At 43.4% G+C, this 27415-nt stretch overlaps 1 protein-coding gene across 2 annotated transcripts in view; it reads left to right on the top strand.

The window, feature by feature from the left end:
• The window catches only part of cog6 (component of oligomeric golgi complex 6), a 55385-nt gene that overhangs the window by 7204 nt on the left and 20766 nt on the right, over positions 1-27415 (top strand). For both annotated transcript variants that reach the window (XM_083772965.1, XM_083772964.1), the window contains exons 4-12: positions 1370-1428; positions 12396-12507; positions 13266-13345; positions 13573-13643; positions 15677-15770; positions 20263-20391; positions 21997-22088; positions 22830-22894; positions 23874-23965. In XM_083772965.1, the coding sequence (XP_083629091.1) occupies positions 1370-1428; positions 12396-12507; positions 13266-13345; positions 13573-13643; positions 15677-15770; positions 20263-20391; positions 21997-22088; positions 22830-22894; positions 23874-23965 (794 nt within the window). The remainder of the gene's footprint in view (positions 1-1369; positions 1429-12395; positions 12508-13265; positions 13346-13572; positions 13644-15676; positions 15771-20262; positions 20392-21996; positions 22089-22829; positions 22895-23873; positions 23966-27415) is intronic.

Genomic DNA, 27415 nt, shown 5'->3' with positions numbered 1-27415 from the left:
CATGCATGATATAGATACAGTATGTCTGTAGAATGGTTTTGTCTCAATTTATTTTATTATTCCTTAAGTTCTGATGTGTTTGTTTTTGTTTTGTTCCTGTTTGTGTTAGGCCTGGGGGGGAGGGAGGTGATTTGTGTGTGTTCTGTGTAAGTCTTATGTTGTGTGTATATATTTTACATGTGTTATGTTTGTGGTTAGAGTGTCCGCCCTGCGACTGGGAGGTCGGGGTTCAATCCCCGGCCGGGTCATACCAAAGACTCTAAAAATGGGACCCAATGCCTCCCTGCTTGAAACTCAGCATCAAGGGTTGGATTGGGGGTAAGTCCCTGCGACATACTAGCGTCATGTCCAGGGGGTGTACTTGTACATCAAGCTGCCTCACGCTACAGAAACAGGAGATAGGCTCCTGACCTATGGGCCTCATGGCTCGGCAAGGCTACTTACTTACTTATATATTTTGTAGACCAAAATCTACAAACAAAGTTTGGGCAGGAAAAAAATCTTTTTTTTTCTCCACAAATTCACAATCATACCATAACAATAGGTGTCGTGTGTGGGCGTGCATTTTGTTTAAAACTTATATATATGGAGTGTTCATGGTTATCCGTGGTTAACCATATTGTTGTTGACTATTATTGTTAAGCATGTTAAACATTATTAACATTGCATCATAAGCCTTGAACACTTAACAAGCCAGTTACGGTCATCTGTCTTCCGGACACTTTTTTTCCCCCCAGAGCAAAGCATTTTGAGCAAAGCATTTTGTTTATTTTAAAAGGCAAGCCCTGAAAAACTAAAGTGATGAGTGATGAGTGATGATGATAACTGTAGAATATGATGCAGCCTTTCTCCTTTAATGTACCCCTTGCTTTGATGCGAATGTCATAGATTTCGTGGCGGCTACAGCTATGGTTATGTTACATACTGTATGTTGGTTAAATCAACAAACCAAGTCAAATGGTTCAACCGATGGTCCAATATTGGAACCAAGCAATTCTAGAACAAATTAATTTATTCAACATTCTACTTGAAAGAATAACAAGCGTGTAATACTGCTAGAGCAGAACAGTATTGTATAGGTTACATTTATTAACAATATAATTTACATTATTTATATTGTATGAGATATTTTGAATTTTCAATCAATCCAGTCCAAAACGGATATTCATTTATTTTATTTTATTTTATTTTATTGTATTTTATTTTGTACACGGTTCACCGTGTATCTGCCCACATTCTTAATATTCAGTCCAGGCTGTAGACTTGTATATCAAATACTTACAAATACAATTATATATGTATTGTGGTCTTTTACAAACAATGTTAATAATCACATTAAATAATGCAGTGAATCTTTGCTTTTCAACAGGCTGCCAAAGACCAAACTCAAGACTTGATAGTAAAGACCAACAAGCTACAGGGGGAAAAGTGAGTTGATGTCATGCTTTACTGCAAAGTGTGCCTGTATTGTGTGAATGTATGATGTGTCTGCACATGTATTTGCTTGCCTATGCAAAGTTGAACCATGCATTAATATATTATATGTACAGTATATGTATATATATATTAGGCATGTAACGATTCACTCAACTCACGATACGATTAAAAAAGGAATGCAAAAAGAAGAAACACGAAAATACAACAACATTTCAATACAATATATCAAACAACATATCAATATTATATGCAGTACATCAAAGGTAGGCTGTGAAGGCTGGGATAAGCTAATTTCACATTGAAAGCGAGCGAGGCAAAATTAGTCTTTTGTAACTGCCAATGACAGTGGGGGCACGGTGGAACAGTCTAAGCGCTGTCGCCGCTCCCACCTTTTCAGACTCCATCATGGCCCATAGCACTTACCCTAACCCCTTCGATAGCATTTATGTTGGCTTAGATAGCATTTGACACAGACTTATAGCATGTTATGTAGACAGCACTATAATTGTATTGTAGATAGTCATAGCACGCCATAGTACATATGTATAGCATAGTAGTGAATATGTATAGTTTATTATGTATAGTGTATGTATAGTTGTATATGTATAGTCATATAGATATTCCGCTGTTACCTTCTTAGCTTACGCATGTTTCATGATAAATGCTTTTATGTGATGTATTCCCATGCTTTTGTTCTTGCCTAAATGTAAGTCGCTCTGGATTAAGAGCGTCTGCTAAATGCCTAAATTGTAAATTGTAAATTGCCTCACAGCTAGAAAATCCTCAGTGCCCATACCCTGGGTGGGGTTGACAAAAGGGCCTTTCTGTGTGGAGTTTGCATGTTCTCCCCATGTCCCCTAGGGTAGGTACCCTCACAAAAAACATGCAGTAATCCTGGTCTCTAAACTGCCTCCCCCTGGTCACCCGGGGCGCCTGGTTGGAATAACGTACGTGTTCCTTCCACGTGCTATGTCCAACCAGGGAAACTCCCTCCTGTCGGGTGAAAAGAAGTTCTCCCCAGCTTGGCAGAGAGTCTTGCACCCAGGATTACATTAGATACCGTAATTGACACTGGGTGAAAAAATGGGTTGCAAAATCGTGGGATAAAAAGTAATAAAAAACAAGAAAAAAAAACCAATGACCGAGCAGAGCGAATATGAAGCAGCAGGGCATTCCCGAGACTGGGTCTGGCCACGGTTCTGTACTGCATATCATCAGGCACAATCAGGAGCGACTGGTCAGCCGATCTCAGGGTTCTGGTTGGGATATATGGATTAATGAAATCAGACAAATATGGCCTCAAATAAATAAAAGCGTGGCTGACTCAAGGTACTGTATGTAGGGGGCAGTAGGTTGTTACCTTAGAAAAAGCCTAAAAAAAACTTGCTTCGATCACAGAACTGATCTGCTTATCAAATTTTAGATTGCTATCGAAAGTCACACCAAGGTTATTATTAAGTGCGAATGTTGGCACTGATGGGACCAAGCGGGTGACAGTGAAGTGACAATGTAAGCCTTTTAATACAAAAAAGAAAAATTATAATCAAAAGTAAGTAAACTATACTATAACAACTGCATGGTAAAACATTGGGCAAATTGTAAAATAATATAAGAAAGGGGCAAACATTTTGAAAATATCTGTGAGCTTATAGCTATTTTGGGGGGTCCCCAGTTCAAATTATTACCTTATTTTGGGGGGTCTCGGCTTGAATAGGTTGAGAACCACTGCCATAAGGGCCCTTTTGGTTCCATGTGTGTCTTCTCTTACAGACCTATAACATGGTCCATTTGGTTCCTACTGTATCTATCAACCATTTAGCTGTGGACCCCTTGGAACCACCAATCGGCCAGAGCTAAAAACGAAATAGTCCTAGTCTGGACATGCCAAGCTATGAAGACACCGCTGTAAGGAGGACTTCTTCTCTGTCACAGTTATAATTTATACACGGTAATAATCTCAGTTACGGTTTACTTATTACTTTGACTTGTCACTTTTCTCTTACACGTAGCTTATTGCAAGTCTTGCATAAGAAATATGCAAGAAAAACTGTTAAAAGTAAGAGATTTGAGGTGGAGTGCACATACAGTAGCTGGCTTAAGCAGTGTGTGTGTGTGTGTATGTACAGTATGTATGCACAGTATGTATGTATGTACAGTATGTATGTATTTTGTTTTTTTCAAATTTCTGCTTCAATTAGATAGGGCAGGGCAGAAAGACATGCAAGAGAAGATGTGAATCCGATTCAAACTCGTACAGTATGTGGTCACTGGTTGAGCCAGTGACTAGGCAGCAGTGGAAGCTTCTGTCTATATTTCTGTACTTTTTTGTTTTTATTTTCATTCTCTAGTTTCAGCCTTGAGATCCATTTCTAAGTAGTGCATGCTTGTGCTGTGCTGCGCTGCTTCACCGAAGCGAGGCAATTACAACTAAAGAGGGGAGCCAGTGGTTGTCATTTGGGTGTGCATTTATTGAAAAAGTCCTGAGATGTGCAAATCCTATGCGTACCTATGCACTGCAATGGTCTTTCATGCATCTTACTTAAGTACTGTATAAGACCATTGTTCTGAACTCCTTGCTGGCCTACAGGTAGGATCAGATTCAGCCAAACGAGCATTCCCTCCTGAGTCCTCACTCCTGACTTATTCTACACCGTCTCTCTCTCCGCCTCTCTCAATTAAGAACATACAAAGGAATGTGTGATGTGTGGCACCCACTCGCCTTTGTAAATATCCACATGGAGCTGTGTGTGTCGATGCTGGCGTGACAAAAATGTTCACTACTAGTTTGAGTGGGGGGTTTGGTGTCAGATTCTCCTAGACTTTATGGCATGCCAGTCCCCAGTGTGTCCTCGTGAATTGAGGAGCGAGGAGGAAAGAAGAGCTGGTAGATTTCTGGCAAATGACACTGCTGACAACTGTGGCATACTATTAATTCCATGCTCCATTGGCACACGCTGATAATCCCCCTGACGCAGGAAGGTGACCTCCAGAGAGAAGCATGCATGTCCTTAAACCCCTAGGTACTTCATTGGCCCCGGGGGGATCCCCCAAATCTCTTTGGCGAAAACAGCTGATCTACAAGCTCACAACACATTGCAATGTGACACGTTGTGAGCTTGTAGATCTGATGTTGTCCCCGAATGCTTGCCCCCAGAATATGAACAGTACGGTTTGGGAAGATTCCTGCTGGGTAACAGTGAGCGAGCAGTGAATGTGTCAGTGTGACGTTTTCATCCACGAGCCGTGGCGACCCTCTGCCAGATGGGACCGGAGTGTGCATGCCAGGGGTTTGACCTCGTCTTACCAATTTCGTCTCAGTAGAGCTGCCAAGGGAGAGGCTGCTGTGTGTGTGGTTGTCCTCAAACTGTCCTCATCATCCCTCCACCCTGCCACCAGTCAGCCGTCACGCCGCGCCACTCGGCGATGCCTCTTGCGCCCATTTCAGGTCACACACACTCGATGCTTTCCTGAAACGCAGCACTATTCCTCTCCCGCGTTGACACTAATACAGACAGTTGCCGCATGAGCTCACATTAATGTGCTTGTATGGGCAGGCAGAGAAGAGAGAAGAGAGAGCGGATGTGCTAGGATATTTTCCGGAGTTCTGATCGGATGCTGGTTCTAGCGTGTGTGTTTATCTAGCAGAGCAGGCCTGTCCCGAGCTGCTTGTGATGTCTTTTCTAACAATGCGCTCTAATGAAATGTAAAGTAACGAGGGATTTCAGCATGTGTGGTAAAGGGAGTGGAGGGGGGGGGCACCCTATTGAAGACCTGGTGCTTGTCCACTGCTCTTTTGTGTTCAGTGACGTGTCCAGGCCGGCCACTGGTGAAAAGAGCTGTCATCAGGAGCCTTTTTTAATAAGAGGCGTCCATTGTTGCAGGAAGCAACGTGACACTTCACACCTGTCCCCTTGCCGTGCGTTGACGTCTTATCGTGCCCAACGTGTTCAGACATGGTAGAGACAGATGTTTCTGTAGACGGCGTGATCACATCAGAGGTACTGTGTTGACGCAGCAGGTACCGTACTGCAGCTGTTGCAGAGTGGCACAGCTGCACCTGTACAATGCGTATACAAGCTATCTACTGTACTTTGTATTTGCTAAATAAATAGGGGATAGGAAATGAATACAATCCCTGATCTGGTGTGCAAATAGATAACATGTACTACAGGATAGTAACATTTGCAAGTAATGTAATTTGTATGAATAGCTGATTTTGCTCCCTTGGTGATAATCACTCTATGATTACAGAAGAATTACGTTGGTTAAGTTCTGACAGTCTTTCTCAGCTTGGAGTTGAGAATGAAACAACATTTCATACTTGTAGCTATATGTAGCTTACTAGCTTTATTTTGCTACCTCACAAAAGCAAAAAATAAAGGCAAGTGTTACGAGTATGACTCCTCTGTTCTAAAGTTCAAGAGCGCCAAAAAGCCCCCCGACTGAATGATGGCGGGGCATCGGATCATGGTTGACAATTTGTGTAAAAAGACACTTGAGTCTCATTAAGGCTCGACTGGCTGTTAATGAGGCCATGACTGTGAATACGCCTTTGTCTGTCTGATGTGATCAGTACCGACTGCACTCCATGATCACTGGTGCATGTCTAACTAAAGCGCTTTATGAAAGCCAAATTTCCTCGCGCGCCTTTGATATGGCCCCTAATGGATTTTAATGGATAATCGACCCGCACAGCTTTCAAGCTATGAAAGGTTAGGCCCATTTGGTTCGCCTGGCCACAAAGAGCGCTTGTTCTTTCTTATGTTGCCGTCTGTGAACAGTAGATTGATAATATTAAGTTGATGAGATTCCGGAAGGAACAAAGTGTAGAGAAAGTAACTTGAGTAAAGCTTTGGTCTCGACCTCTAGGAGATACTGCCGGGGCTAGGCCTTTTATAGATGTTCATTATACTTTTAAGATATGATATTAAACTTTATTAGTCCCTGTGGGAATATTTGTTTGTTTCAGTATCCAATATACAAGCGGCAAGAAAGTGATGAGAAAGCCAATCCAATAATGAATACAGTTCTGTAAGCGACACTTTAACAAGGTGCTCGATTCACTGCCATCCTTTGATTAGGTGCAAACAAACAAAGAGAAAAAGAAACTACTAACATTTTTAATCGAATCTTATGCATTCTGGAACATAGAATTACCTCACTAAAGAACCAGTCAACTCATCAAATGTACTACTCCATCGGCTTTGAAAAATATCCTATTGGCCTGAGTGTGTGACAATTTGGCAGGAACTAATGCAGGGGTTTTCAACAGATTTCTAACCCAGGAACCAGAATCCTGACTAAGAGCAACCTGGGGACCACCACTATTGTGTTGGGTGGGTCCATCATAGATCCACCTGACACAATAGTGTTGGGGGTTCATGCACCATTCCTGGGACCACCTGCAATACCTCGACCACCGGTTGAAAACCCAAGAACTAATGGTTTAGTTTTGACAAGGCTTTCTATGAGTTCCTATAACATAGGGCAAATTAATGCCCTATGTTTTGTATTATCTTGGTGATATGGGCTATGTGTTGTTTTTGATGTGGGTGCTTGAACATAGCTTGGTGAAACCACTCTCCCTGCTGGACAACATTTGCATTCTGCCAGCAGGGAGAGTCTGGGAACTCTCAGGCAGAGATGATGTACTCCGGTCCAATTCTGTCCGGAGCGATATGCAGCTGTATGAGTCCGCTAGAGGCGGGATCAACGCGAGACTTATGACATATTGAAGCGCTGCCACAGCGCAAATGTAAACACAACCTAACCAGACTACAACTCGAAATTATTATGGAGATATCAAATGTTTGTCCCGCTGCTTCTGGGTTCATCGTTTCTGCTTGAGAGATCCCAGATGCAGGCAGGAGGAGGGAACTGGTGAACTCAATACTGCTGCAATCTGGCGAAGTCAGGTTAGCCTGAACAGACTGTGAAGACGAATATCCTTCGGGACAATAAAGATTATTATTATAATTACTAGAGCCTAGAGCGGTGCCCGTTGGGCACTGGCCGACTTGGAAATGAATGCATGCCCCACCACAGTTATGTTTGTGTCCATGCCCAAATATGGAGTCTATACAGATTTCAGAACATTATTGTGATGTCAGTCACAGTCCAGCTCCATATATGGAGATCTAGGGGTGATCAGGTGTGATCAATTGGTTAATTTGAGCCCTGTCCAGAGCCTCTAGAGCAGTGCCCATTGGGCACTGACCTACTTGGAACGATGCAAGTTGGGAACGCCCCCCCCCCACCCCCCCCAGTTACTATGTCCGTGATCCCTTTTATGCCCATATATCCATATATTCTTTGTCAGGCATGCCCAAATATGGAGTATATGCAGATGTCAGAATGATGTCAGAACAGGACGGCTCCATATGGAGATGGGGGGGGGGGGGGTGTGTGGAACGTGCAATTTGAAGTCGGCGTTGCAAACGGTTCTTGAGTTACGTGCATTGCAGACGTACACACAGACAGACATACAGAGACGTGGTACATTTATTATAGATGGATTATTACTTCATTATACTACAGTGTCACACAAAAACATCAAAAGTAGAAAATCCACAAGCTCGAAACCAGTTTTGAGCTTTCACATCTGCTGCTTTTGCTGTTTTTGAATTTGAATTTAAATTAGAAAAGTAACAGTTTTGGACATATGAGGTTTCTACCCGACAGAGACAATAATAGCTTCAAATCTTTAGAGGCCTACTCAGTTTATACTGCACACTTGTGGTCAAGCTATTAAAATGAGCTTGCAGAGACATAAAGTAGCTAACATTGATAGAATATTATTATTATATTACTATATTTTAAGACATTAAAAAGGAAATGAGATCATTCATGTTTTAATGGACATTAGGTAATGTGTAGCTCTGGTCCATGGCCTTACTGCTTCTATGATTCTGCCCTGCATTAAGGCTCTGCTACTTTCGCTTTTAAATCTCACATGGAACTCAGACCAGCCTCTCCACTTTAGTGCAAGAACGTTTGACCTACTCACCAATACAAAGACGGGTTGTGTCATCATTAGACAAGGAAAAATATTCTCTATGAGGCAATTCTCTGAGCAATATTCGTAGAGGGCGCATTGGAGTAACAAAGTATTTTTTTTTTTGGCCAAAAAGGACCGTTTATACGTGTGGTGCACACGTATAAGAAATCCAAAAAAGAAATAAATAATATTTCCCTCCCCAAAATCAATAATTTTATAAAATTGATTATCATTAAATCCATTAGATTGATTAACTGTAATGCAAACTAATACCAGTTTGTTTGACTAGTCCGTAAGTCTGTTGAGGAGTTCACGGTGTGCAATTCATTAGTACATGGCGGACACCACTTGTTTTGTCACCCTAGCACATGCAAACACGCCCTGTTCTTTAAAACATTATGTAACTAACCTTTGCATGTCACAATATTTCCCCTGCTGTACGCTCTGCCTGCTAACTGACATTGAGCATCGAGCGCTTTCCCGTCCGTTTTCACAGCAGCCACAGAATATTTGGCATGCTTGGCTGTCAGAGTTTGACACAGGTCTATTTTCTGATGTGCGCTTAGCTCATTCTGGTATTCGGTAATTGCACCCTTGACGGGAGTTTATCATGCCCGGACAGTTCTGGAAAAAGACGTCCCACTCCTAGACCGCCCCAAAACTCCCTGTACGCCCCTTTTTTTCTCTCTCTCTCCCTGCACTTTTTGTGCAGGCGTGTGTGGCCTGTCGGGGAGGATTGGGATGATTTACACCCCGGAGGAGGAACAGGTCTGTCTGTCACTGTTATTCTAGTGCACTGGTTCTCAATGCGTGGAAGAGTGTTCCACCGGTTCCCCACCTACATGATTGATGGTTAGGAACCAAATGGACCATTACGGGTCTGTAACTCTGAGAGGGCACAATTGGAACCGAATGGAACCTTATGTGTCAGAGTTAAATGAACTTTTAACAGTGTAGTTTAGGGTCCCAGATCGTTTTTGTCAACCGGGGGCCTGTGGCCTAATCAAGACAATACAATATAACATGTTCTTTTGATGATGGTTGATGAAAGATGATGATAATGATGTTGATGGATATAATGAAAAATAAGAAAATTATAAAAGTACCAGTAAGAATGGCAGGTATGATGAAACCTCTTAAGGCAGGTTGGTTAAAAACTCTTTAGCAGCAATGGGAAATGTTCTGAATAAGGAGGGGGGGGAGGAAAGTGTGCACAGAGAGGCATACATAATAATTATTTAATTTGTCTGTTTCACTTTAATGCATATCAAACTGGGGGTCCTTGAAATCAAAAAGAGTTAGAATCAGTGGTCTAGCAGGCATTGCAACTTGGAAGATGGGAGAGGAACTGCCTGGCTCTCATACAAATATTGACATGTGGAAATCAGATGCCCTCTCCTGTGTTCCGGTTCAGCTCCCTTACATCTAAAAAAAGAAAAGAAAAACCTCCTTCCGTTTAGCCTCCTCCTGTATGGCTTTTATAACTCTTACTGGTAAACACTACCGCAGTTTTTCCACTCCCTTTATCTGATTGTTGGAACATTTCTCAGGGGGAGGGGGGGGGGGGGGGGGGCAAGCCCCAGCCGCCAAGAAGAGTGTGTGTCTGTCTGTGTGTGCATGTCTGTCTTAAGTGCCATTCAGATTGAGCACTATAACTATGAAGATGAATATAACTATATCGTTCACCATTTTATTTTATTTATAGTTGGTATGAACTCTGCCATCCACTTGACTTTTTTTTTTTTAATGTTTTTTTGTTGTTGTGGCTTTCGCCTTTATTTTATATTTTTTATGGAGGGACAGACAGCAGGAATAATGACATGCATTAAATGCCGTCGGGATCGGGAGTCGAACCCGCTGCACACTGCCAGACTGGGTTACCAGCCAAGGTGCCTGGACCGTTAAGTCATCGGTGGCCCAGGCCCCACTTGACTTTTATATTTTTATAGTTCTAGTTATTGTGCTCAGTGAGAATGGCCCTTAAGTGACCTGGGCTCATCTCACAAAACACATTGCTTGTGCACACTATCAGCAAGCCAAGAATATAAATCCTTGCTATGTTTCCGCATAGGTTTTCTTTTTTTCATAATCTCTGATCTACCTGAGCTCTGGGTAATTCCATCCCATTGGCTAAAATGCAAAGGGGAAAGACAGAAAGGGGGTATTGATATGTTCTGACAGGGTCCTGGCCTGTCGTAAAGTGGTGAAAAGTGATAATGATTCATTCACCCGGGGCCATAGGGCAGCATGGGGGGCCCTCACATCAGTATGGGGCCCATAATTCCTGGCAACATCCCTGCAGGGTCCTGGACAAAAAAATAATATAATATTACAATCATGTACACACAATGTCACCGGGTGAACTGAGAGTAGAGTTGTTTAGTGTTTATCCCACAGATCTGCTTTTATACGAGACGACAAATTCTCAAGGGGGTCCCACCAAGCGACGCCCTGTTAACAGATTTACTGCCTTTTTTCGTCCTCCATTCAGTTTGGGCCCAATGTGGTACTAGTCCATGGTCGGATAATGTGAGGTTTCCTCCTATGCACAAAGAAAACGACACAACAAAGATTTACCGATCTGGCACTGCCTTCACAGAGGACTGCGAGGAGGAGTGGAGAGAATGTAGACGAAGGGGTGTGGGCACTGGGCAGGGTAGACGGGATAAAGAGAATGCAGACGAAGGGGTGTGGGCACTGGGCAGGGTAGACGGGATAAAGAGAATGTAGACGAAGGGGTGTGGGCACTGGGCAGGGTAGACAGGATAAAGGAAGGGAGACAGACAGCGGAGAGCCTGGCCCGTTGTTCTGCTCCTATCCTGTGACAAGGTTCTCTGCTCGTCTGGGACGGTTACCATGGCCGCTATTGTGTGTGGAGAAATTAATAGGCACACAGATAGGATCTCAGTGTTTGTTATTGATAATGTCGAGATCTGGACACGAACCTCGCCTGTATTATATGGTTCTCTTTCAGTACCGTCTTTTCTCTCTGCTGGTTTTGTTCTGTCTGCAAACAGTATCTTATTTACACTTCCCTCCCACTCCCCCTCCCTCCCCGATGATGAATGTTGTGTGACTTGCTTAGGGGTATCGCTGCCATCTAGTGGTAAACGTAAATCATTACATTTCATGCACAGAGACTACCCCACTCTGCTTATCCTTAGTCCTTCTTTTAGTTTCACAGACATTATTAGGGCTAAAGTGCCACTATTTTCTTAGCGATTATTCTATCACTAAGAATTATATTGATCTATTACTTCACAAGTTCACAAATTTAGACATACAATTTTTTTTTGCCTATAATGATTTAGATCGATTAAGTCTGTTAGTACGATTAATTGTTGCACCCCTAAAAATAAAGGAGGAATGGACCACCCACTCTCATGAAATAAATCATCACAAAGTACATGGAATGAATGAATCGGACCCTATAGTGTGATTTGAAACCACAGACCAGTGTGAGGGACTTTGTCCTGTAGCATATTTTCTCCTCTTTGCCAGTGGTGGAAAAAGTACTCACATTTATAAAAAAAAAAAAAGAGAAACTAGTTCAAATCAAAAGCCCTCATTTTACACCAGCTACTTTATGGAATTTCTTAGATTTTCTTTGATTTCTTCATGTATGTATACAGTATTTTACTTTGATAATCTTGCTTATTGTTGTTAATTGTTGTCATAGTGTCTTGATTATTTAATTTTTTTAGTTTACAAAGAGGACATGAAACAGTGAAAGTAAACAGATTGTAAATATAATAATTGTATATAATAATAATCTTGAATTTGTTTTTAATTAATGTGTTTCAATGTTTTTTTAAATGATGATAATGGGCTAATTAAAAACAAATAAAGGCACCCATAAAAAAGTGTCCGCAACCCACAAATGGGTCCCGACTCCCGACCCAGTATTTGGGAACACCAGTGTCAGATTGTACCATATATTCTTCTCCTCTTCGCCCTATAGTCACCGCCTGGAGGTCAGGTCGCAGGTGGCCCAGGCCTTCCTGGCCAAGTTCCAGCTGTCCAGTGAAGAGATGGCCACGCTACGCAGGACTCGGGACGCACCCGTGACCGAGGTATGGGCCTGTCACAATTATTACATAATAGCCAAACCTATTTTGGCATAATCGTCAGTCGTTTCCAGTTCCATGAACTATTTCCGCTATTTCGTAAAAAAGAAATGTAAAGAAAAGAAAATCAGACCAGTCTGAAGCGAGTGTTGCAACAGCACCCCCTATTGGTACTCTAAACATAGTAACATAGTAACATAGTCCCATAGTCACATAGGGACAAAGCTGTTCCTTGGAGTGGTTGCACCACTCAAAAATATTAAAGTATTACATGAGTCATTGATTTCTTTGTATATTTTAAGTTATTTGTCAAATCTGTCCTTTGCAATTTGTGATTACGGAAGCCTAAAAGGCAAACAGAAATACAAATTGTAATGTTCCAATGTTCAATGCAATCATTAATCACAATCTTAGTTGTGACTAAATTTGTAACTGTGACAGCCCTACTGAGGCATGGCACATAGATCAACTATGAAATTGCTGCAGTCAGGCAGAAACCTCTTATCTCCATATTCTAACAGTTTTGGACATATGAGGTTGTAAGGTGATCTGGAAATGACTATAATCAAACACATAACCGGTGTATGTGGCCAAGTTATGTTGGATTTAGCCATATTTTAAACTTCAGCGTATGATTGTGTCGTGCTGCGAAAATGACTGCTCTAGAGCAGGGGCTCTCAACCTTTTTGGCTGGGGACCCCCGGAAATGCTTTGGCCATGTCTCGTGATGTGTGCTGTGTCATGCAATCTATGGCTCTCCACAGGATTTCTTCAAAGCTTCAAGAGTCAAACACATCCACGAGGACATCAAGGTTCTTCTACGGACCAACCAGCAAACAGCAGGGTGAGAGAAACAGAATGTTACGCTAGGCTTACACCAAAGTATCAGACATTGATAGCTAGTAATTAAGCTATAACAAAAAGCTTTGCTTTTTTGAACAATTATGCTCATAGCTTATGCACATTATGACTTTAATTGCATGAAACATTGGCACACACAGATTGGCTCTTAGCTGTGATCCTACAGTGGAGATGACAGGTGTAATACTGTGGTTTGCATGCTGCTTCCAGGCTGGAAATCATGGAGCAGATGGCCGTGTTACAGGAGACGTCGTATGAACAGCTCTACCGCTGGGCCCAGAGTGAGTAGTAGACCACCCAGACAGGAGCAAAGCCTGCCCTGAGATGAAGCAGATTGTACTCAATGTACTGTGACCTTGTGTCACTGTAATCAAGCTGAGACACACCTTGGTGCTTACCTCACTTCATCACTTTCATAGCCCGGGTGGCAGGAGTCACACTTCTAAAGCCTGACTCTTGAACTTTGTTGAGCGCCAGTGTCACGCACAGAAAATACAAAATAGACGATCAGATCTACAAGCCATGTGTTGCAAACTATGTATGCCAGAGGTCTGTGTACACGCACACACGTCACACATATAATCAGGAAAATAGATTGAAAATTTGTACTTTTTTGAAGTGATATAACAAAAAACGATACGCCTTGCCTTCAAATGGGGAATGAAAATCAATCATTTTGTCATAGAAATAAAAACGTATAAGCCTTTTGGATCCAATAACACATAATTGCAGCCCATTCTGGCGGAAATACTCGTTTTGGATCCCAGCTTCCTTTTCTTTGTGTAATTACAGTTCAGCGAGACTACAAGCAAATAGATACTTAAGTGCTTGTTGTAATTGTTATACATCAACTTAGCAGAAGGAGGGAAATTGGGGACTAGTTTCCTCTCCATTTCCCTTGCAATGTTGCATTTTATTCCATTTGTAACCAAATCTTACAATTTAGCCAGGTAAATATTTAGTCAAGCGTCAGGCGGATGGCATGTAATGGTGATGGTGTAATGACACCGTACATGCAGAAAATGCACACACAATTTGTTTACTGCTGTAACCTTCTATGAAAGAAAAGCTCTAAGCTCACATATACAACTAGGGGCCACATGCAGGGTGACTAGCACTGATGTATAAAGTCTCAATACCAACTTTGATGAGGCAGTATTGCTTTGAAAACATATAAGATTTTCTTAATTTCCTGAAAAAAAATATATTTTTAAATTTGGATTTATGTGGTTTCTTCCCGACAGCAGAGATATAACACTTTTAGTACATACTGTATTTAATATTATACTCACATGGTCACACAACATTACATGTTTAGTGCTGTCTATATGTTACTTGGAAAATAAAAATAGTATTTTCATGAGGGGGTACTGGGAAGTACTAAATATAAACAGCTTCTGAAATACATACTGTACTAGGGGTTGGCCCATGCATCCGGCAGCCCAACCCAGTAGTCACTTTGAGTGGCACCACGCAAAGACAGTAAAAATTTAATTGAAAAATCTATTAATCGGTAGGCACTAGAGCCCGGCCCATATACAGTACAGTGGTGTTGGCAGTTATAACGAGGTGGCAGTGAGTGGCTCAGGGGGTAGAGTGGCTGCTTGGGAAACGGAAGGTTTGTGATTCTTTAGCACTTTGCAACCTGGCGTCCCTAATATATGAACATGAAGGGTTTTCACGAGCTTTCTACTTCCTTCCTTCATCATAACTGTGTCCTGACCCAGGAGTATAACTGTATGTTTGTGTCCACTCCACTGTCCAGATGAATGCAGAGGACTGACCCAGGAGTATAACTGTATGTTTGTGTCCACTCCACTGTCCAGATGAATGCAGAGGACTGACCCAGGGGTATAACTGTATGTTTGTGTCCACTCCACTGTCCAGATGAATGCAGAGGACTGACCCAGGAGTATAACTGTATGTTTGTGTCCACTCCACTGTCCAGATGAATGCAGAGGACTGACCCAGGGGTATAACTGTATGTTTGTGTCCATTCCACTGTCCAGATGAATGCAGAGGACTGACCCAGGAGTATAAATGTATGTTTGTGTCCATTCCACTGTCCAGATGAATGCAGAGGACTGACCCAGGAGTATAACTGTATGTTTGTGTCCACTCCACTGTCCAGATGAATGGAGAGGACTGACCCAGGAGTATAACAGTATGTTTGTGTCCACTCCACTGTCCAGATGAATGCAGAGGACTGACCCAGGAGTATAACTGTATGTTTGTGTCCACTCCACTGTCCAGATGAATGCAGAGGACTGACCCAGGGGTATAACTGTATGTTTGTGTCCACTCCACTGTCCAGATGAATGCAGAGGACTGACCCAGGAGTCGTGTGATATCAGCCCAGTGCTGAGTCAAGCTATGGAGGCTTTACAAGACCGACCTGTCCTTTACAAGTAACACCCAATTACTATACTTACACTAAACACACTTAACCACTACATCCTTAACCTAACCCTAAAGGCCTATTCATACTCCAGTTTTAGGTGATACGCTACTCACCTTTTCAGTGGTTAGTAAAAACAGAGAGATGTGTGGTGATAAGGTTATCACCTAAAACTGGAGTATATATATTAAATAAAAGGCTCATGCATAACCTACTCACCGAGGTGGTTGGGAAAACTACAACATGACACCAGCTGCGGTGATAAGCAACTCACTGCTCACCCCAACACATCGCTCTGTTTTTACTAACCACTGAAAAGGTGAGTAGTTTATCACATAAAACTGGAATATGCGTGGGCCTTAACACTCAATACAGTACATCGTTTACACTTAAGCTGCGTTCAGACCTGAATATATATATATTCGCCTCGGTTCGTCCAGTTTGTGCTGCGCCCGTTCGCACAATTCTCGTCTTTGCATTGACTTTGTATGTAATCACGGCACTCTAAACATCCAAGTCTGAATGCACCTTTAGACTGCGGGATTAAATAATCGTAATCCCCATTTGACTGCCGTTGTTTTTCATTAACCTTTGAAGAATCACTGCGTCGCGATTGTACCTTCATTTCACGAAAATCCGCCTGAAAATTGTCCCATCGTTTGTTATTGAGTCGAAAAATATTCCACCGCCGCGATCACAAAGCAGGTGATCCGAAACAACAGAGAATAGAGCAAGATGGATGCGGCCATTACGCACCATAGACTTTGAATTGTGCCTCGATTTCCCAGAAGCCCTGAGAATCGAGCGTCAGTGTTTTTTTCCGATCACGTGATCCTAGCGCGTGGCGTCACCGGGTTGTCTGACGGAAACCATGTATGTCGGGTTTAGCGTGTTCCGCAGGGAAAGTGTTTTAACCTACCCTTAACACTAACTACATCCTTAAGCTAACCTTAACAGTAACTACATCCTTAAAGTTAGTGTAAGTGATATTAAATCTCTATATTCTGATAGTAATCATTGCTATAGAGTGTTTGTTCAGTAACAGAGGTTACTGTCTCTCTTTAATAAACTGAAAAAACATTTTCAGGTAGGTGACCAAATTTCAGCCAATCCGAATCCGAGCCGAGAGTAGCTATTTATGAGCTTAATTTTTATAGTGTTCCAGTTCCAATTTTGTCTGCTCAGTTCTTTGTGTCATCACTTACAATTCCACTTGTTTAATTTGTATCCTGGCTGTGTTCTCTATCCTGATTGGTATCCCAGTTTCTGTTCCTGAAAAGGTATTTTCTGTTTAATAAAAAGCTGGAGAGACATCGAGACTCATGTTACTGAACAAACACATAGCAATGAGTACTATCACGATATAGAGCTTTTTAACACTTAATTTAACCAAAGAAAATCACTTGCACTACCTTTAAGTTAACCTAACCCTAATACTCACCACTACATTCTTAACCTAGCCCCAACACCCCCTGATTCTAATCCTAGCACCTTTAATAACAAGGCCCATTGAAACGTTTGTATTGTCTTTATCATCAGTGTATCATTGTTTTGTGGACATTGATTTATTTTGAGAACGTTTGTCTGTCCGTTTTATCACTCGAGTTGACATTCTGTTATAATCTAGTTATTTTCAAGGCGAGGCCAAGCATTGACATTACATTTCACCTACATCTGTACTATCTTGTGCTATTTTCAGAACTTGTTCTCAAATCGCAACCTTATGAGAACAACCTCACCACAATTCAGTATAAGAAAGACATACCAGTCATTTATATATTAGTAACTTTTCCCTTTTGGGTAACACCTGCTTTGTGGTGTTGCATAGCAACTTGTCACGAATGCAACGGTTTGTGTGAGTTTGTAGATCGGCTACTTTTTAACCCATTTAGACCTGAGGCCAATTCTAAAATAATTGAAAACCTATGTCAGTGGTGCTCAACCTTTTTCACGTCAAGGACCCCCCAGAATTATCATTTGTTTTGTTCCAGGGACCCCCCAGAAGAAAAGATTTGAGCTAAAAATGTTTGCTTTAAAATAATATATACTGTATTCAAAGATTTGCACCACATTTTCACAATTTTTCAAAAATAGCAGATCTACAAGCTCGTAGTGTGGCACTTGGTGCCGTGCTATGAGCTTGTAGATTGTGATGCTGTATTTGCTGGGGACCTTCTGGAGCCCCTTCAAGGACCGCTGAGGGTCTTTTGAGAACCACTGACTTCGAGTATTGCAGTCGCTGTACCGCACTGTTGTGACTAAAAGTGAGTTGAGCCAGAAGGCAAAGCTCTCTGTCTACCGAGAAATCTTCATTCGAACTCTCACCTTTAGTCATAAAGTGTTGGTCATGACCGAAAGAATAAGGTCGGGAATTCAAGCAGCCGAAATTAGTTTTCTTCGACGGGTGGCTGGCATCTCCTTTAGAGATAGGGTTAGAAGTTCAGTCACGCGAGAGAGACTCGGGAGTAGAGTCGCTGCTTCTTCGACTGGAAAGGAGCCAGCTTAGGTGGTTCGAGCATCTGGTTAGGATGCCTCTCAGGCGCCTCCCTAGGGAGGTCCTCGAGGCACGTCCCACTGGGAGATAACCCTGGGGCAGACCAAAGCGCAGTTGGAGGAAACACATCGACTCACTGGCCTTGGAACATCTCGGGATCCCCCAGGAGGAAGTCACTAATGTTGCTCTGGAGAGGGAAGTCTGGAGCTCTCTGGTGGAGCTGTTGCCCCCGCGACCCGAACGGCTAAGCGGTTGAATATGGATGGATGGATGGATGTCTTGGAGTACAGTACAACAAGTGCAACTTAAAGAATGCTCTTCCTTTGTACGTGAAATACTAGATCAGACCCCAAGTGCGCTGCTCAGACGAGCACCACACCAGGGGACGTTATTAATCAGCATGAACAAATTGATGTGGTCCGTGGGACCATCTGATGTGAACACTTACGGCGGGGAATGTCCAATTACTGTAGGGGAAATTAACATCATCTCACCGTGAATGCTTATGAGACAATTATTATGTGTTGGCTTGCAGCCCAATCATATTACTTCACCGATGTCTTAATGGAGCAGGGAATAAAGATGTAAACTTTGTTTGCACATCTACTAAATATATAAATATGTAATTATGCACAGCTGTTTGAGTGTTGGATGTCCTGTGATTTGAATATTAGTATGCACATGTTGTTCCACAGGTGTTTCTTGAGGTTCCATAATTACCGCATAGTGCAGAGGGGACCAAGAGACCTTTATCCATTCAGATGCAAAACTCACTTAATACAGTAACTAATACGTACTAACTTATTTTTAGTACGTGAATCACCAGTTGGAGTAGGTACGCGTGTTTTATTTTCTTTCTTTTTGCTTTGTGTTAATTTAAAGGTATCGATAATCAATAAGTCGTCTCCCGCTTCTTGTCATGGTCAGAAAGCAGCCAATAGGATGGCAGGGAGTGGACGAGGTAGGCAGGGATATGTGGAAAACGGCAGTGGTGTGAAGTAACTAAGTACATTTACTCAAGTACTGTACTTAAGTACACTTTTGAGGTATTTGTACTGCCGATCTACAAGCTTGTGCATGTACCGGTAGATCTGCTATTTTCAACATATTTTTGTATGTATGTGAAAACTTGAAATGGGACATTCTGCATAGTGAGTACTTTCTACTTTTGGTACTTTTTGAAGTACTTTTTTATGCCAGTTATACTTTTGTACTTTAACTCAAGTACAGTTTTGAATTCCGGACTTTTACATGTAACATTGCAGTATTGATACTTCTATAAACTATAAACAATTGAGTACTTTTTCCACCACTGGAAAGAAGCGTTCTGTAATCTGGAGTCCACACGGCCTGCTGTTTAGTCTGACACTGAACTGTTGCCTCAAAACAACCCTTCTATTTCCCTCCTGTCTTCCGTTTGACATGCTTACTTACTTTCTGACTTTTGACTTACTTACTACTTACTGTTTGACTTGACTGACCGCCGTCTTACTTACATGCCATAAGGCAGTGGTTCTCAAACGTTTTCCTGTCAAGGACCCCCAAATTAATATGTATTTGGCCACAGACCGCCATCTGAAATCATTTGGTTCCAGGGGACCCCCATACAAGGTGTTAACATTGTGTGTGTGTGTCCCTGTGTCCGAGCACGGAAATATATAGCCTTTGTTCACCACCAAGTGTCACTGTCTAACACACAGACACACACAGGCCAGGGAGGAGGGACAGTACAGTACAGTACAGTACAGTACAGTACAGTACAGTACAGTACAGTACAGTACAGTACAGTACAGTACCACTCACTTCAGACGGGTCTGATTCTACCGATCTGCAATCTCGCAACTGCGACGTGGTTTTCTTTCATACATTTGACCTGCGTGCATATTCACAGACATATAGACAGCCTCATTACGATAGTTTTGCTCTGGCTTTCGCAGCTTTACTAATAATGAAACATTCCCTGGCCTGTACAGAACGCAGCTGAATGTTCTTATCTTTATGCATTCAGGTACACCCTGGATGAGTTTGGGACGGCGCGCAGGTGCGCGGTGGTGCGAGGCTTCATTGACGCCCTCACCAGAGGAGGACCTGGAGGAACCCCACGCCCCATCGAGATGCACTCTCATGACCCAATGAGGTACTTCACTGTTAGTTGCCTAAAACTAATAATGGGGAAAAACAAACAAAAAACATTTTAGTTAACTGAAATAACGATACAAATGAGCCTGGGGAAGAAAAGAGCGATAACTAACTGAAATGGTGTTATGTGCTTACAAAACGAATAAGAACTAACAATCATAGAGAAAGTATCCTTAGGATTTAGTCTTTGATCAAATAATCAAAATGGTTTCTAATCCCCTGACTAATCCATATTACAATAAAAAACCTAAAACTAATAAAAACAGCCATGTCACCAGCCACCAAAACCTTTTAGAATGTATTTGTATTCATTTATTTATTTGATAGTCCTTAAATAAATAGTCACAAATAAATTGATCAAGAGAGCCCCTTCCCCCCCCCCCCCCCCCTGCTCGAAACCGTTTGTGGGAATTTAATTAGAGGCGTGAATTCTTGGAAACGAGGCATCATTGACCATACAGAGTCGACGAGCATCATGAGTGCACCTCTCCCCACCCTCTTCCTGCTCTCTGCCAAGAAGCCTAATGGGAGTCGTTCTCAGAATATCAGGCCCTGGGTGGAACAGCACGCGTTCACCTGCATTTTTACAGCATCATCAGCCATTCTCAGAAGAACATCAGGTTCTCTTTCACCTCCCGACGGCCGAGGGCACGGATACGCACATGCACACGCACGAGCACAGACACAAATGCATACCCGATGCAACACATGCACTCAGGTTCATGCATGTAGGCAAAACGTATGCATTCACAATTGTGCAGTCATTCAAGTACTACTCACTGTGTTGCTGCATGCTTAAACACACACACACACACATTTGAAATGTTTATTTATGTCCACATAATGAGAAGTACAGGAATACCTTGTTACTGTACAAAGGACATAAACACTGCCAGTGCAGTTTGACAGTGGGAGAGCAGCCAGTTACAACGTGCATGGACGGCAAAGCATTGTTACATACAGTACAGCTGACATGTCGGACACAGGGCAGCAGACATAAATCATGGATAAAGGAAACAACGCCTCCTCCAAATTGAGCGGCTTCCAAGATAAAAACTAAAAGTTTACATCTGTAGCCTAGCTGTGAGATGGTCTGCATTAGCTGCTGATACTTCAGCACTTTGGTTAGAAATCCTTCTTCCAGGCTATAGTCAAAGGTACAGCCGACCTCGAGAATGAACACCTCTCTCACACACACACACACACACACACACACACACACACACATATCTATCTATATATATATCTATATATATATATATATATATATATATATATATATATATATTATAATAAACTACTGGTAGAAGTTATATGAATATTAGTCGATCCGCCATTTGACATGCCACCGCATTATAAATGGTCGTCAGACCTGAATCGCCAGAAGAACATATTTCTAATGGCCGTGGCTAGCGATTCAGGGGCTGGAGCCAGGCTACAACAATTCATCCACAGAGCAGGATCACTTTCCCCACCCCAAAATATATAATGATTGTGAGGTGATCATCTTGTCAGTTCATGAATTATTGTTTTTGCTTAGTTTGGTTTAGTCCCAAAATGCGATTAGTCACACTTATTCCTGGGTTTGTTTCATATTTTCTAGGTATGTTGGGGACATGTTGGCCTGGCTGCACCAAGCCACAGCCTCTGAGAAGGAACACCTAGAGGCACTGCTCAAACAGGTCACTCTGCAAGGTACTGTCCCAAGTTTCCAACCCAAACACAAGCCATCTGAATAATGGGTTTTCTTTTCTTCTATAATTTGCCTACACGTTGCGGCACTTTTTTCATAATTTGAATAACTACGTAGAACGGTGCCTGTTGGAGCCTCTACAGCGGTGCCCGTTGGGCACTGGCCTACTTGGAACGATGCAAGTTGGAATTGAATGCCCCACCCAGATATTATGTCTGTGTCCCTTTTCTCCATATATGGACCCTGGCCAGGGGACCTGTCCAGATGTCGGAACAGTCCAGCTTATGGACTTATGTGTCAGGCATGCCCAAATGGAGTGCTGCAATGTCAGAACAGGCCAGGACAGGCTCAAGACATGGGCAGGGCCCTGTCCAGAGCCCGGGCAGAGGCCTTATGTGTCAGACATGCCCAAATATGGAGTGCTGCTTGCTCCATATATGGGGCACAAAGTGATGTGCTATGAGCTTGTATATCTGCTAATTTTGAATACCTATATAAAATAATTGTTAAAGCGGTTAAAATGATTGAAAATAGCGTAAATAAAAAATGCCACAGTGCTCTTCCCGGTCTTAATGGGTACTACGGCAACTAAAACGGACTGTAATAAAACGGTTATAATAATGGTGATCACCTACTTACAACGTTCCATTTCATCTTTTGTCTGCTACAGTACATGGAGCGATCAGAAGTGTTGTTCGTCTAAAAACAACAACACTGAACACTCATCTTCTGTCCATTTACAGGTGTGGAAGAGAACATGCAAGAAGTAGTGTGTCACATCACAGAGGGAGTCTGCAGGCCACTTAAAGTGAGAATGCTCTACAATTACATCCAGTACCGCTCATGGTGTGTCGACAGTTTACATATCTGTTCTTTTGGATTTAGACACATGACGATGGGCTACTGAAAATGCATGCGGGCCACCCATCTGACTACTTAAAATTAACTGCATGTATCAATGAATTAATTCTTTAGTCAGTGTTTTTCTCTTATTTTGAAGATCCATTTGATCCATTTGTTCACATCTCGGGGACCCGACTTGAGATGTGAACAAATGCTGTGTGGAGTGGTGGATGATCATCTTTTCTTTCACGCGGAAAATACATTTTGTAACCACGGTAATTTAGTTATGGGCCATTGATTAAAGCTGGTTTTGACCAAAAATGCAATCTGGGAAAAGAATCCGAGATATGCATTTTTGTACATCTGTTTACATTGAGGCGGATGGAGACGGAGTTTTCACTTCCGGTTAATTTCCGATTGTATCGTCAATTCGTCAACCTATAGCAACTTAGAACTATTCGTACGTTGACGAAGAGCGCTGAAAAGACCATAGGACGTGATATCGTATTTTTGGCAGTCAAGCATTAGATTTGATGGGACGTAATATAAAGTATTTATAGTAGTAAAACGGCCGTGCCATTCCTTTATTATTCTCTATTGAAAATACCATCATGGCAAGAAGAGAAACAATACAGACTGGAGATAATTGCATGATAAAAAATGCTCTAACATGTATGCGAGCAGTTTTTTGGCGACCATGTGATTTCTTTGTTCCTGGTTAAGATCAGTCAACCGGTGACTCACATCTTAAACATGTTCACAACACGTGTTGCAAGCTTGTAGATCGTATATTTTCATTAGTTTGGGTCTCGGGGGGACATCAAATGTGTCTTTTGGGTCTTGAGCTAACCACTGCTTTAGTCTATAAAGACACTTCTGCGTGCATGCGTGCGTGTGTGTGTGTGTGTGTGTGTGTGTGTGTGTGTGTGTGTGTGTGTTTTCAGGTCAGGATAGAGCAGGTGATTGTGGCTGAGCCGGGCGCTGTGCTTCTCTACAAGCTCTCCAATTTGCTCAAGTTCTACCACCACACCATCAGGTACCTTACACCTGGGGGTCTATTAGAGTAATGTTAACTCCATAGACACATCTTTAATTGTGCTCTTGCCTGAATGACGGTCTGACTCTGTCCCCACTGCTAATGGAATGCATCATAAGAGCTTGTGCTCTTATCAGCCAGATGCTCAAAACAAGAAAAGAAAGCCTCGGCTTGCCAGCCTGTCCTCCAATTCTCTTCTCACAAAGATACTTCCATGCCATGGACCCGCAACACAGAATACTGAAAAACTGTGCATTATAAAGGACTCGCACAGAAATTATCAAACATCAAACAAGCAGGCCCTAATTCGTTGCCATGGACATACTCTACTGTAATTATGTCCATTGTTGTGTCCTATATACTGTAGCACACACAACAAACAGTCCGCAGACTCCCAAGTAATTTTAAAATTCTGGTCCCCTGCCTAATCTAGTTGATTACCTCTGAAGCCTCTGGGCCTTATGTTACGAAAAGAAAAATAAACTAAAATAAACTACTAGAAACAACTCATTACGCAGAATGTCCCATTTCAAGTTTTCAAATGTATAAACATTTTCTTGAAAATATTTTCAAATGGCTGAAGTGGTTAATAGGTTTTGTTTTGGAATAATCAAAATCTACAAAGTAACTAAACTCAGCAACAAAAGTGAAACTTAACTTTGGTACATTATTTCACCATTTCCCATTTGTATTGTGTGTATCATTTGTATCATTTGAATGGTTGATTAGTCACCTTTCCAACGAGCTTGTAAGGAGCGGGCGTTCGTGGAATGAGCAACACAGCTAAACGTGTAGGTTGTGCCTAATTTTGTTTTTGCCAATATGGCAAGTGGTTGGTATTCACCCTTGCTTGGAGTTGCTTAGTGCAGCGGTTCCCAAAGTGGGGTCCGCGGACCCCTAGGGGTACGCGACGCATAGCCAGGGGGTACCCCAAGCCCCCTTTTGTTTTTTTTTTGTTTTTTTGAGGGGGCTAGTGAATCATGGTGTGTGTGTGATATGAAATGTCCAGTACCTCCCCAGTGCCTCCCCAAGTGCCACCCCAGTGTCTGCCCTGCAGTGTCTGCCCAGTGTCTGCCCAGTGCCTCCCCAGTGTCCGCCATGGTGCCTCCCCAATCAAAATCTACAAAGTAACTAAACTCAGCAACAAAAGTGAAACTTAACTTTGGTACATTATTTCACCATTTCCCATTTGTATTGTGTGTATCATTTGTATCATTTGAATGGTTGATTAGTCACCTTTCCAACGAGCTTGTAAGGAGCGGGCGTTCGTGGAATGAGCAACACAGCTAAACGTGTAGGTTGTGCCTAATTTTGTTTTTGCCAATATGGCAAGTGGTTGGTATTCACCCTTGCTTGGAGTTGCTTAGTGCAGCGGTTCCCAAAGTGGGGTCCGCGGACCCCTAGGGGTACGCGACGCATAGCCAGGGGGTACCCCAAGCCCCCTTTTGTTTTTTTTTTGTTTTTTTGAGGGGGCTAGTGAATCATGGTGTGTGTGTGATATGAAATGTCCAGTACCTCCCCAGTGCCTCCCCAAGTGCCACCCCAGTGTCTGCCCTGCAGTGTCTGCCCAGTGTCTGCCCAGTGCCTCCCCAGTGTCCGCCATGGTGCCTCCCCAGTGTCTGCCCAGTGGCTCCCCAGTGCCTCCCCAGTGTCCCCTCAGTGCTGCCCCAGTGCCTCCCCAGTGTCCCCCTGAGTGCCTCCCCAGTGTCCCCCCAGTGCCTCCCCAGTGTCCCCCTGAGTGCCTTCCCAGTGTCTCCCCAGTGCCTCCCCAATGTCTCCCCAGTGGCTGCAGTTTCTCCCCAGTGCCTCCCCAGTGCCTTCCCAGTGCCTCCCCAGTGTCCCCTCAGTGCTTCCCCAGTGCCTCCCCAGTGTCCCCCTGAGTGCCTCCCCAGTGCCTCCCCAGTGTCCCCCTGAGTGCCTGCCCAGTGTCTCCCCAGTGTCTCCCCAGTGTCTCCCCAGTGTCCCCTCAGTGCCTTCCCAGTGCCTCCCCAGTGTCCCCTCAGTGCCTTCCCAGTGCCTCCCCAGTGTCCCCCTGAGTGCCTCCCCAGTGTCTCCCCAGTGTCCCCTCAGTGCCTTCCCAGTGCCTCCCCAGTGTCCCCTCAGACCCTTCCCAGTGCCTCCCCAGTGTCCCCCTGAGTGCCTCCCCAGTGCCCAGCCGAGTGCCTCCCCAGTGCCTCCCCAGTGTCCCCCTGAGTGCCTCCCCATGCTCCCCAGTATCTCCCCAGTGCCTCCCCAGTGTCCCCTCAGTGCCTCCCCATGCTCCCCAGTGCCTTCCCAGTGCCTCCCCAGTGTCCCCTCAGTGCCTTCCCAGTGACTCCTCAATGTCCCCTCAGTGCCTCCCCAGTGTCCCCCTGAGTGCCTCCCCAGTGTCCCCCTGAGTGCCTCCCCAGTGTCTCCCTGAGTGCCTCCCCAGTGTCTCCCCAGTGCCTCCCTGAGTGCCTCCCCAGTGTCCCCCTGAGTGCCTCCCCAGTGCCTCCCCAGTGTCCCCCTGAGTGCCTCCCGAGTGTCTCCCCAGTGCCTCCCCAGTGCCTGCCCAGTGTCCCCCAGTGTCCCCCCAGTGTCTCCAATAGCAATACAAGAGCAATAATACAAATTAATTAATTATTGAATCAAATTAATTAATTCATCAAAATGTTCGACGCAAGAAGGCCCCCCTGCGGCCTGCGCCCAGCACCATGCCAAAGCTTTTTCCTGCAGGAAACACTGCGTGTGGTTGTAAATATATTGTTATCTGTGTTGCGAGGATGAGGGGGTACCTGGAAAAATATCTACCCCAAAAGGGGTACCTGGTCCAAAAAAGTTTGGGAACCCCTGGCTTAGTGGATTGGATGATTGCACCCTCACACAGTAGGAAAAATACAACACATATTGGCCATTTTTACACTTTATTAATTTTACACTCAGTGTTAACTCAGTAGTGTCTGAAAGATCCATACGCAGCCACAACATCTTGGTATGGTATGGGGCAGTATCTCTCTCACAGGCAAGACAGAACTCTCAATGCAGTGAGATATAGGGATGAGATTCTGGAACCAGTGGAGATCCCATACCTTCAGAATCTGGGACCTAACGTCACCCTCCAGGATGACATCGCTCGCCCCCCACAGAGCCAGTTTTATCACAGAGTACCTCCAGAATGTGGGAGTAGAGAGGATGGAATGGCCTGCCGTGAGTCCAGAGTCCCAGACCTCATCCCAATTGACCACTTGTGGGATCAGCTTGGGCATGCTGTACGTGCTAGAGTGACGAACAGAACCACGTTGGCTGACTAAATCTGGTTGAGGAATGGGATGCTAGAGCAAAATGTGGCTATAGGTTGCATAACCAACATGAGGAGGTGCCAAGCTGTTGCGGCTGCATTTGGATCTTCCACCCGTTACTGAGTTCCATAACACTGAGTGTAAAATTATTAAAGTAAAAATGGCCAATATGTGTAGTTTTTTTCCTTAT

The sequence above is a fragment of the Protomyctophum parallelum genome (assembly GCF_964188405.1).
Source record: "Protomyctophum parallelum genome assembly, chromosome: 9".
NCBI lineage: Eukaryota > Metazoa > Chordata > Actinopteri > Myctophiformes > Myctophidae > Protomyctophum > Protomyctophum parallelum.
Note: the sequence above shows the minus strand (reverse complement) of the source record. Positions and strands in the feature narration are given on the sequence as shown.